General features: G+C 41.2%; 1 protein-coding gene across 2 annotated transcripts in view; it reads right to left on the bottom strand.

Annotated features, from left to right (window-relative positions):
* Window positions 1–10,617, bottom strand: part of usta (uronyl 2-sulfotransferase a) — a 53,261-nt gene extending 42,644 nt beyond the window's left edge. Inside the window, exon 1 of one of the 2 annotated variants that reach the window (XM_051408039.1) lies at window positions 10,107–10,617. In XM_051408039.1, coding sequence (XP_051263999.1) covers window positions 10,107–10,338 — 232 coding nt within the window. In that variant the 5' untranslated portion in view covers window positions 10,339–10,617. The remainder of the gene's footprint in view (window positions 1–10,106) is intronic. The other variant, XM_051408040.1, reaches the window with a different exon arrangement.
* Window positions 10,618–12,935: the final 2,318 nt, after the last annotated feature.

Below are 12,935 nucleotides of genomic sequence, written 5' to 3'. Positions count from 1 at the left end.
GAAGGCTATAAAAACTGATAATGTGTGTTTTGATATCATTTTACAGAAAGGCAACTTTTGAAATCCCACACCTGACATTGCCCTTAGGCCTCAGTCCTGGTGTCTGGCACAATAACATTTAGCAACTGTTGTAATTATCTGTACAAGAGAGTTTGATTTGGTAATCAAATCAAATTACTGGCACATTTCTAGGCTGACCTATGCTGGAAAACACATAATATGGTCAAATTACCAGTACAGTGCGGTCCATATAATAGACTGCACTACAAAAATTAGACATGTGTAGCAGTGTCTTCGTAAAGTCCAATATTCACTCTTATTTTAGCCTCATTTTGATCACGACTGACTCCTAAAGAAAACATCAGGCTCTTTGGCTAAATGTTCCACTATATTCATCAGCCAGTTGCTAATACTGCTGTTTGATGCTGAGCAGGTAGAGTGCTGTGGGTTTATCTGAACCTTTGTGCTGAAATCAGCTGCTTACTTTATCTGGAATCTGCATATAACGCTGATTAGAGTCCGACTTAACCAAAACATTCATTTACAGTCCGGAAAACTGAGTTAAAAGAAGTCTAAACACTCCGTAGAACTGAGTGGAACTGCTCAGTCAGGTGATACAGTAATTCTCTGGGTTCATCACTACATGTGATCCTTTTCACATGAACACAGTCATGTGATCCGTTACTATAAAAATATTCATTATGGTTGAGTAGAGTTCTGATTTACTCTGATATATAAAATTACTTTAGCAAATCTTCTAGAAAACAGCAGGAAACTGTCTTTCTCATTCGACTCAGCTGAACCTAGTTCTAGGCTATATAAAACTTTAAAGTGCAAGGCAATACATTTCCCCAAACCAGCACATAGTGGTTTTAACAACATGGGTTGGGCTTTGCCGCTCTATCTGCCCTGCTGTATATTTAAGGTTGCTATTTTAAAACACTATATATTTTTTCATTGCCATGAAATGAGGCTAACAGACAGAGCTGTGGTGAACTCACTCAGAATAAAGATAGGCAGAGTTCCTTGAACAAGGTATGTCGCTGACCACTGGGCAAAATGTTTCCTCTTAACAAGTCCCATAACATCCAATTACTTGGCTTTGAGCTGTTTGTTTGCCACCCTGGACTCAGAGGGAGAAAGTCAGAATCCAGTTGTTGAATCAAACTGGAAAATAATTGCTTGACTTCAGTGACCACACAGACCTGCTGTTTGATGACAAGTGTACATGTGGCCAATGGAACAGAAACAAGAGCTAAACATGTTGGGTGTTCCGTGGCAATAAACAGAGGAATGTGGAGTGCTTTGACACTAGCCAAAGTAAGCAAAGAAACTTCCCAGATAGGCTAACAACAGCAGGGCACAGAGATATGAGAGGAAGGGTAAAGCTGGTCCAAAAATCAACATCTCTCTCAAACCAGACTGCAATTATTCTGTTTCTAATTCCGTCATGAAAGGACCTTGATTCAGATTAGAGGTCTCGTCCTTCTGGATGAACGGGGCAGATGCTGATTAAAGCGGGGCATTCAGTTTACATGTTGTAAGGGGACACCTAATTTTCTCGCAGGACCTCTATTTATCCTGGCACTGATCTTTTAAATTATGGGATATATGTAGTTGCCTTCTTACAAGCATCAGCCAGGGTACCACCCAGTGGCTGTGGGCGCCGAGCCACCCACCCGTTCACGCACCCCCACAGGAGCTAACATAAAAGTGACCACAACCAGCCGTCATCAGTGTCTTGGCAAAACCTTAAAAAAGCACAAAGTTCCTAAAAACAACCCCCTTCTGAGCTGCTGTATCATGTTTTCTTGAGTACATGGAGTACAAAAGCCTGAAATAACTAAACTCAAGCTTAGGGCAGTGTGGAACATAACTCACTTCTACATCATAAAGTTGGGCTCTATAAGCTTTTAAAGGAATATTTCGCCATTTTGGGAAATACACTTGCTTCCTTGCCAAACGACTGATAACATTAAAGAATAGTTTGAGGCATAGACTAACATTTAAAATATAACTTAAATCCACCTACCAGCTCCTCTAACACACACTTTTGTCCTATCCGGACAGTGTAATTTGCAAAAGAAATAAGCAGTGTTTTGAGGGGTAAAGGAGTAAGATCTACAATACAGCTGAAAGGAACTGAGAGAGTGTACAAAAACTCAGCTCAAATTCTTGAAATGTTATTTAAAAATGAATTATTGTGTATTTAACTGAACACATTTGATCACAGTAATTTTACAGTAATTTCTCAAGAGCAGAGGCTGTATACATACAGTAGCACAAACCACAAGTCTAGTCACAAACCATTGCCCACAAATTTTTCTGGGATTTCTCTTGGGTTATAACCATCATTGCTCAGCAAGCCTTGAACAGCAGTTGCAGTTTAACAGCGTTGGCGCATTGGTTATTTTTTTCCATCTGCTCTCTTTTGGTGTGGCGAAAACAAATGCACTAATGGAGGATAATTACCCTGTGTTGTTTTAGTGTTTGCCCGTCTCTCTGGAGAGGGCAATAGCAGCCTCTCAGGCATGGAGACGCTAATTGGTAATGCTAATTGCTTCTATTATGTAATCACTGGATCAAGATGATGCTATTTTTCAAATGATTTCATATTGTAATAACCCAGAAAATAAGGAACGCCTCATTTATCACAACTAATAAGAAAGAAAATATGCTAATCCACTCACTGCGTGCAGAACCAAGTGCTTATAACAATCATCTAATTTCTGCTTTTGTTTTGTTTAAAATCAGAGCACAATGAGTCTTTCTTTCTTTGGTTTCCATTAAAGTAGAAACTATTATCCCTTTATTGACCCCTAAACCCAATTAACAAGCTGGCATGCACGTTAGAAAGCAGGTAAATAAACAGAGCATGGCTAGCCTCTGCTCAGCAGGGAGGGCTGCTTGTTTTACCAACCCAGAGGGAATTACGAGCTGTCTGATTGTTTTGGCATTTAGGCCGGATGTGACGGCAGTTAGGAGTTGTTTTGGGGTCTGTCAGAGGTAATGCTCACTTTTCCTCGACACTTCCATGACTACTAGATGGAGGAAATAAAGAGGAAGTAGGTCAAGTTGCTACACCTAATGACCCTTGGCAGCTGGAGGTGTTAGAGGGATATAAAATATTATTCTATCTTCACATGCTAAACAGGAGATTACAGTATCATGGAGCAGCAGCCGTTAGTATTAAATACAAATGTGAAAAGGAGTAAAGGAATAAATGGGCAGTTTAAGTATGACCAATTTCACCCCTGAGTCAGATTGGTACACACCTGGCAACCCTATTAGTTATTTTAAAATGCTGAGTGACAGCTTCACTGGCACTGGTCTAATTTAAATTTTATTTAAACTGCCTTAAAGCATTCCAATTAAGAATCAGTGCACTAAATTTGTCAGTTTGGAGAACAAAATACGAGTAGATGAAACAAAGACGTTGTTTTTAAATATCCTTTAGCAGGAAGTGGGCGTACTGGTGTGAAAGGAGTGGCGAGTTTGCTCCAAAAATCACACTTACATGTCTGGCTCGCTCAATAAAGCTCTTTTGCTTATGTGTAGTTTGTGTGTCATTTTCCTCGCTACAGTATGTGTGTCTGCGTGCACACAGGTATAGAATACGTATGTGACTAAATATGCTTGTGTTTTTATCACATTTAAGAAAATGAGGGCAGCATGTAAGACTCGAGGTTAGTGGAACAGGTTTGTAGCATAAAGGTCTCAAAAGGTTGAGCAAATAAGGGGGAAGTGAAAAGGTACCATTCTCTCCTCGTGGTAACCATTGTGACCTTTCATGATCTTTAAGGCGTTTAACCTCAAGACTGTGGACAACGGCTGCTCTGGGCAACTCAAAGAGTGAAAGTTTGTACAGAGGCAAAGTCTATGGAGCCAGAACAGTCTCATAATGGATAAATGCACACAGAAATGAATAAATGCATGAAAAAGGACTCACAAATGTATTTGGGGAGTTGTATATATATATGACTCGATACACAAATGCATTTTCAATGCACACGCCAATATGCTTCAATGAAATAATAATCAATATATAAGTACGAAAAAAATAAGATTTGTAAACATATTTGTGATGCGCACACAAATATTTCTTGTTTTAAATATGTGCAATAAGAATTCACAAATGTATAAATCGTCAGGTATTTGCAATTTTCATCAAATACATATTTGGAAGTTGTTACATTGATATATGAATTGTCAAATGCACATTTGTCTCAGTGCTCTCAGGGGGTCGTCTGCAGCCAATCAGATGTCTCACTCCTTTACAGTGCCTCACGAAAAAAGGACACATGGCGTCTGGAAGCGGCAACTGCGACAAGCGGCATGTTTCCTTTTTTCGCTGCCGTCTCCTCTGGCCCATATAGATCATGATCTAGATCCATATCATTTGTTCATATCATCATCATATCTGTTGCACGCTGTAATGACGTCAGTTAAAAACCCCTCATATATAACTTATATATGCATTGAAGCATATTTGTGTGTGCATTGAAAATGCATTTGTGTATCGAGTCATATATATATATACAACTCCCCAAATACATTTGTGAGTCCTTTTTCGTGCATTTATTCACTTCTGTGTGCATTTATCCATTATGAGACTGTTCTGGCTCCATAAAAGTCTGACTTATAGTTTGCTTATTCTATGTGTTCTAGATGAAAGACATTTGCAAAAATTAGCACAGGCATCTTATATGGACAGAAATAGTTCACAAACAGCTTGTTCTAAAAGATATGCAAATATGTAACATGGACATGAAAAATTATGTCAGTATAACTCTCACAACACCAATGAGTATTTGCATTCAAGGAATCTTTTTGTCTTCTATTACATATCATAACATGATTTTGCTCTTACATTTCCTCTGAATAAGTCATTATATAGTTAGATCTTTTTTCACTCTTCATAACAATATTATATACATGTTTCATTGGGGATGATGCATATGATGATGCATATTTACATTGAATGAACTCTTGACTACTCCACACTTTTACCCCACCAGGAACCCTCACCTTCATCATTTTGGCACAGTGCAGCCAAAAGTAACACAGGTCAGTTTAAGGCAAATATAGCAGCGCTAATAACTTGATGCTTATAAAAAGACTGATAGCCTGCCCATCACACACATACAGTATACATACATTGGAAGGTTATTAATGCTGAATATCCTTTTCTCATTAATTCCAGTTGGTGGGGTAAGGAGTTTCCTCCATACAGTTTTTTAGAGTTCAGTCCCTGACTCACCCGGCATACTGTTGCACTCATCGATCTATGAGACCAAGACATAAAAAGTAGACTGAGATATACAGAGATGGAGAGAGACAGCAGTGTCTTCGTGACAGTAGTACATGTATGTTTCATTAGGAATAATTATGCATATTTACAATCTCTCTGTTCACACTTTGGACTGCACAAGCACAGGCACATGATGAGAATATCCTACGTTTAGTGTGTATCATATTAACACACTGGTTCTGCATGACATATTTCAAAACCTTGTTTTGTTGAGAATTCAAAAGTAAAGTTGTGTGTATTCAAGCTTGTCTGCACAATATGCACATTTGTACTAATGGTCCCACCAGCGGGTCTAGCAGTGTTGAAGAGTTTAAGGTCAAAGATGTCAGTCTCTATCCACTCAACACTTGTAATTAGCAAAGTGCAGCACTCACTGTATGCTTATCTGTATGTTTGAGTCTGTCAGACAGAGGTCAGGTACAGCAGGAGTAAAGCATACTGTGTTTGTATTGTCCACATTAAACTGGAGATTTGCATGTCCCTTATTGGCCTCCTCACAGCAGGGAACCTTTTGTTTCCCTCTCTGCACCAAACTAAACTTTCTTTAAATTCTCTCAACAGTTTGCTTTTACCCACCTCCTGGCCAGCATTGCTGTAAATAAGGCAGAAACTGGAGGGAGGGGAGAAATTAGCTTGTAGCTTCTTCTGTGTCCATGCATACCTGTCAAATCCCTAACACCGCCCTGCAGTGTACAACTCGAACACTTTACCGGCCAGTTTCTGGAAAGTTAAATTTATGAGTGTGAGTGTTTTAAGGTTACAGAGTTCTTCTGAGAAGCAGAACGATGTTTAGTGAGAGACTGACAGTTGGACCGAGTTCGTTCAGCGTTTATGATTTATGTTAGGGGATGGGGAACTGTAACAACACACAAACACAGAGGAAGACCTGTGTACTTAGGAGTCCTTAAGGGCACATGTCTGAGGATTGAGTGCACCGTGTACGCTGGCTAATCCTAAAGGATTTATCTCAATGACTGGAAGATTTAAGAGAAGAGAGGAAAATTCTAGATCCTTGATTCTCTGTGTTTTGCTCTCTCGGCTCTGAGGAGCTACAAGAGGATGGCGTGCAATATCAATGAGCAGCAAAACTCATCATTCTCATTCCCTGAGATCATGACAATACGAGTCAAGTATTATCTGAAATGTCACTGCAGAGATATATGTGTGGTGTGTGTGTGAAAAGAGAGAGAGACACACTGGTCTAGTCTTTGCTAAATCCTTTCATATTTTTGGTCATATTTCTGTTGCATTTCACCCAGAAATGGAGACAGCTGCTGCTATGAAAAGATTCTAAACCTGACTTAATTCAGTCATTCAGCACAATTTTAGCTCCATGCCGATGCCTCCCTGACCTGTCAGTGTGGCCTACAGCTGTGAAACGAGCTGTCCACCTTTCTAAAAAAGAAATGAATTTAATCATGTTTCAGTCAGAGACCTTCCAGCTCAGCCAAGTCAAACGTCTGGGGGAATCACTGCCACACAGTCAGGTGTGATTGTGCATTCACACACACACACACACACACACCTTTACAACACAGACACATCACTCAGATGGAAGCTTTTTGGCAAAGTAGCCAGATTGGTTGAGGTAACATCGGTGCGTATGTGTGTGAGAGAGAAAGTGCGACTGAGTGAGAGGGAGTCGATGACGGAGAACACCCGGTGGCAAGCGGGCTGTCGACCCTGGTCTAAAGGTCTGCACGTTTCACTTACAGTGCAGCTATATGTTGAGTGACACCCTCAAACACTAACCTCCCTGCCGGCCCAAAACAAAACAGGGTCTGTTCCCTCTACAGTGCGTCTGACTGAGAGAAACACACACACACCTAACACACACTCCTGCACAAAATCAACCTACTATTCTGTTTCCCATACACACCCACATTCCCTTACCCCACCAGGAACCCTCACCTTCATCTTGGCACAGTGCAGCCAAAAGTAACAAAGGTCAGCTTAAGGCAAATATAGCAGAGCTAATCACTTGATGCTCATAAGAGACTGGTAGTCTGCCAATCACACACATACAGTATACATACATTGGAGTATTATTAATGCTGAATATCGTCTTTATTTTCTCATTCATTCCAGTTGGTGGGGTAAGGAGTTTCTTCCATACAGTTTGTTAGAGTTCAATCCCTGACTCACCCGGCAAACTGTTGCACTCATTGGCCTATGACACCAAGACAGAAAAAGTAGACTAAAGATTGAGAGAGGGAGTGTCTGTAATTGACAAAGGGCAAGGTGATGAAGAGAGAAGCTGTGGAACATTCTTTCTTTGTGAAAAATAACTTCCCTCCAAACTTTCTTTCAAAGCACCAGCACAGGCCATTTTGCCACCATATCACAGGAATATCCTGCACAGCAAGGTCTCCACCTTCCCTCTTTTTTACCAGATTACTCTGTTCTCTCCTCTAAGCGTTCAAGACCACAGATTTCTTCAGGATGAGGGCAATGAGCTGACCAAATCTGACACATATCTATCTATCATATCTTCCTTCTCCCACCCAACATCGGATTTTTTTCAGAATCCACCACAAGAAGTGAAGAGGTTTTTTTCCCTCAAACTTTCAAAAAAACTCAAATAATTTTCTTCATTACAGAAATCTGACTTATCGTCAGCCAATGGATTCTGGAACAAAGCTCTTTCTCCTTGCCCCAGCAGCATAATGAGCAGAGCCGATTACTCATCCAGATCCCAGCGGAGGTGCTACACTGTGTTTGTGTCTCTGTTATGTAAGAAACCCTCCTCCTGAAGTTGACAGAGTATAGAAGAGTCAGTGTTTGACGAGGCTCGGGCCCTCTGGGACCCTGTACAAAGCTGCAGTGAAGATCACGTCATGCAGGTGGGCCCAGACATTAATTCATCTTCTCACAGAGGGATTCCTTGCCCTCATGGCCCACATATGTTTGAGTGCTGGTGGATTAAGCTGGTGCAAATAATAATAATCATTTGTCTCTGTAGGGGTTTTGAAATGTAAGTCTGTATGCTGTTGTGTTTGTGTGCTTACTTGTGTTAACAGTACACACACATTTGCTTCATCCTGTACGATAAAATGTCCGAGATTCAGCTGACAACTTAAGCTTGTGTGTGCATTACGGCACTGCACTCTGTGGCAAAATGGTTCTCAGTGACAAAGTGAGTGTAATAGACATTAAAGATGACTGTGGCGCATTAGCGTTGTGCAATTACTCTGGAATAAAATGAACTTGCATCGACTGCCGCAATTCTTAAATGACATTAGGCAGCAAAGTTTCATCAGAGGGAGTTTTGCTTCTGTGTGTGTACTGTATATAAGTGTCTGCAGTAGAGTTGCATTTAGAGGAAGTATCCATGCTCTCCATGATGCTCAAATGAAACTATGAAACTAATTTGGTACTGCACAACACATTTGGGATATTTCATGTGCTGCAAACAAATATATGAAGATATTGTCTGTTTATGTTTTGCAACACTGGACCAAATCAAATTAGAATGATTTCTTGCAGTATTGTGCAGCTGTGCAGACATGCGTGTGTGGATGTGAGTGCATATGTGTGTTAAGTTTGTGTGTCTACAGGAAACCAATCTGACCCGTGGGATTAGTGGCTGACTTGGTGAGTGACTCTCATTCTGTTCCAGATGTTTATCACGTCATAAAGGCCTCAAGTCCTCTGTAAGAAATAGGTAGGAACACAACCTCCTTTCAACACACACACACACACACACACACACACACACACACACACACACACACACACAGGCCAGCTGCAGTTGTGGCAGTGACTGACATGTTGATAAGATATCAACTCTACTGAGTATAAGCATTAAACCACAAACTTGTTTTCTTGACTCATGATACATCTTATCGTAAAGACTGACACTCTGCACAGACACCCATGCAGATGGAGCCACACATGGGGCTCATAGGTCCACTTTCTTCTTATAACCCAGTACAGACAGAAATAAAGCAGTGCCAAGTCATATCTAAATTAAAACAACTGTGTTCCCTTCAGAGTATAATATTCTAAATTGGAAACCTAGCCCTTTGATATGAAAACATTTGGCAACATCAACCTTAGAACAACACATGCTCCACATGTTTTTAATCAATTATACAAAATCAAGCCTAAGACATACCACGCTTGGCTGTCTCAAAACACCAGCCTAAATTCAATCTTGAAAACACTATTGCACCTTGTTCCACCGCCGGTGCTAGTCGTGCGTAATGAGCGCCGTGTGGCCGGAGCGCACCAGCTGGCTGTACACGGAGATGTGTCAGTCATCCTCCACATACAGTATCAGCCTTAACAGTTGCTAAGTTCTTGTTACCATAATAGATCCCAATGGCGCTCCGACAAGTCAGAACCGATATTGAAGGGGTGAGTGGTGGCGTGAAGGGGAGTGCATTCCTCAGGTTTTGGTCTGAATAATTAGAATGTTAAACTTGGGGGAACTTTCGGGGGTATGTAATATTTCATAACATGTCAGTATGCACACTCTTAATAAAACGTGTCAGTCTGCAGTAAAGTCACTTATGAACGCTTTGATGGTTTCGAGATTATGAACGATCAGAGGACATGAAGATAACTCGTCTGGGTTGAAAGGGGTCGAGAGGACGCTGTGGCCTCCGGTTGATTTCATAAAAGCGGTGAATGAGAGGTGCAAGCCTCATTAATCCTCATTCATTTTGGAAAAACTGTCCTTTGCGCGTCTAATCAAAGCATGGCGTCTACGCACGCAGGGCAACTTTTATTCAAAAGAATCTCTTTGATGATGACGCGCTTCAGCCAGCAGAGGAAAGTGAAAAGTTCTTACCGAGATACTGTCGGATGTCCAGCAGGATTTTAGGGGGTCCTCCGTTCAGCTGGTAAAAAAGGGAGCCGAAACAGAAGAAGAACAGCGTAGCCATGCAGAAACCATAACCTCGCAGGGAAAATCGCAACGGTATAGCAGAGAGTAAGCCGTACTTTCTGTTGTTTCGCTCTCTGATGTGGTTGGGAGTCTGGTTGTTGCTGTGAAGGGGACTGCTGCTAAAATTCTTCATCATCTACTCCTCACAAAGCGCCGTGGAAAGTCACCCATCCGCCTGTGGAAAGTGGAACTTGTCGCTTTGGGATCATTTGAGGCGGACAGCCAGTTATTTTGGAGACGCGCAGGCACCCAAGCTCTCCTCCACTGCCGCAGCCACGGGGTTGTTTTTTGCGCACAGCGTTTCGCTTCTGCTCGGTCCCTCCCGTTTGCGCTCGTTGGATGACTGTTCCTTCCTTCCGTCCTTCCAGCCGAGTTAAGGGTCCATCCTTCTGCTGCTGAGTCTTTTGGGTGTCAGATTACTGAACGTGGAAAGAGGAAAAACTTCCACCTCATACAGGATTTGGTTTGGATTGCAGTGCGTAAAACAGCGTCACCCAGTGTTCAAGGAGAGAGAGGGGGGCCTCCATGTGGTCGGTGGGCAGTTATTAAAACGAGTTTGATTTGTGATAGACCAGACGGAGACTGACAGGATGTCTCTAGGGGTTTAAGTCAGCTGTGGATTTACAGTTTTCATATTCTTTACCAAAGCTGTGGCACTTTGATGATGATAATATCGCTTTATCATAGTTCATTAATAATTTTGAGAGATCATATGACATTAGAATGCCAGCAGACAAAATTCAACCTAAATAGAAACATCACAATGACCTATGACCTGTGCAGTTATTGTTCAGAAAATGGAATTATCTGTTTTGTCACAACTTTAGGATAAGGGGAGATGTATGCATGTTAAAAAGAAGCTGTTGAGATGGTCTAATGTATGAGTGTGTGTGTGTGTGTGTTCTGAACTTTCTCTTTCCCCTCAGGCTAGCTGTTAGGGCCTTACACCGAGCCATATATCTCTCCCCAGCAGGTACAGAACCCACCATTAGACTACACCTGCACTTAGAAGTTGACAACAGTCATTCAACACAGTAACTACCACACAGAGAGGCCTATGCACTTTCACTGGTGACAGCTCCTGTAGTCAAGGGAGCAACAATGGCTGTGAAAAACAATTTGGCTTAAAAGACCAAAAGGTAATAAAGAAGAGAACGATAATTCTGTTGAGGGCCCATTGGCTTGGCTTTCCTGCAGGTAAATTAATTGTAAATAGTACAGTCCTGTATTTTGCAAGCTAGGCACAATATGTGTGAAAGTATTATAGGTTTATAGCCCTGCCAACCCAATCTCCTCTGCAGCACAGGAGTTTATTACACAGAACTACAATATGGATGTCAGTAAGGTCACTGCTGTAAATCATTTCCGGTGGTATGATACCTTTTCTTTGGACTGTGGAAGAAGAATTGGAGCACCTGGAGGAAGAAAACTCCACACAGACAGGACAACCAGGAGACATTTTTAAAACGTAATAAGCCCAGATGTGTCATACAGGTTTTAAAATTAGTACTGCAATGCCTCAGGGAATGTCAGGTCTGCAGTATTTACTAGTTGGTAGTATCCTGGGGCTTGGAATTTAACTCAGAGTTCCTCAGAGTTTGTACAATTTCACACAGATTCAAGTAAACAGTGTCTTCCCAAGTAAATTGTATTTGGATAATAGTAAGAGACTGAGACTGAGACATTTGAAGGAAGCCAAAAAGGTAAACTCAATTAAGGGGCCTCTTACGTCTAAGAGGCTGCTTAATTGAGTTTACCAAATCAATAGTATTCTGTGCAGGGGGAATAACCCTGGGAGCTACAAATAACAGATAGTTAAATTTGCCTTCCAACACTAAAGTAAACTTTAGGAGTCAGACTTCACACTCTCCACAAACTTTCTGAGGAACTGCTTAAGTGACTTCCAGGATCCCTGGAGGGAAACGAGTGGCTATAGAATTATCACACTCATTACAGATTATTGGTGAGGAATCTTTGGTATCATAATGGCTATTCTCACTATGCTGTGGCTATGTGATTTGTGTCTGCTAATTATTCAGGCTCTGTAATGTTATGATCCAGTCATATCTCAGAAAGGTCAAAACTTATTGTTGGATATTAATGAAATAAAAAAGTCTGTGATTCACCAGCAGAAATTGAGGGAATTCTCATAACAGATTGCAGGTTTTGGTCTGAATTATTATTACAGACATGCATAAATGTTGCAGAGAGTGGTTCAAAATAATGGGGCACAAGGCAGAAAGTCTTCATTGAAATAAGCTCTCATCTTTTCCTCCTGAGAGTTTTAAATTGGATGAGCAACTGTATCTGAGGAAGACAGAGTCGTGAACTGAAAGCTAACTGCTCATTATGGCTGTGTGAAGGAGGATTATTGTACAGCGGCTCCTTTTTTTAAAAGGCACAAGCAACTAGCAAATGAAGAAACACAACATGTTTTTGTTCTTATTCTTCTTGAAAGGAAATGCTTGTTCAGTGGCGTGTGTTTCCACTTAGAAGGATGCCAAACACCAGCTGAGATAGAAGTTGCGCAAGTAAAATCTTCTCAGAAGCAGTCTTTTGGGACAAAATTTTGTCAAATTGGGGTCCATTGTCTGGGCACCTATTTGGGGTTTCTTGACATGAAAAAGACTGGAAAAACTCTGCATTGTTTCATTGACAACAGCTGCAGTGCAACAGGAGCCAGACAGGCAGTTGAACTCTACCGTCTTGGTCCTGGAGCAGATGTGTATAGTT

Source organism: Dicentrarchus labrax, unplaced genomic scaffold (genome assembly GCF_905237075.1).
Source record: "Dicentrarchus labrax unplaced genomic scaffold, dlabrax2021, whole genome shotgun sequence".
Taxonomy (NCBI): Eukaryota; Metazoa; Chordata; class Actinopteri; family Moronidae; genus Dicentrarchus; species Dicentrarchus labrax.
The sequence above is the reverse complement of the archived record's forward strand: the minus strand, read 5'-3'. Positions and strand labels throughout refer to the sequence as shown.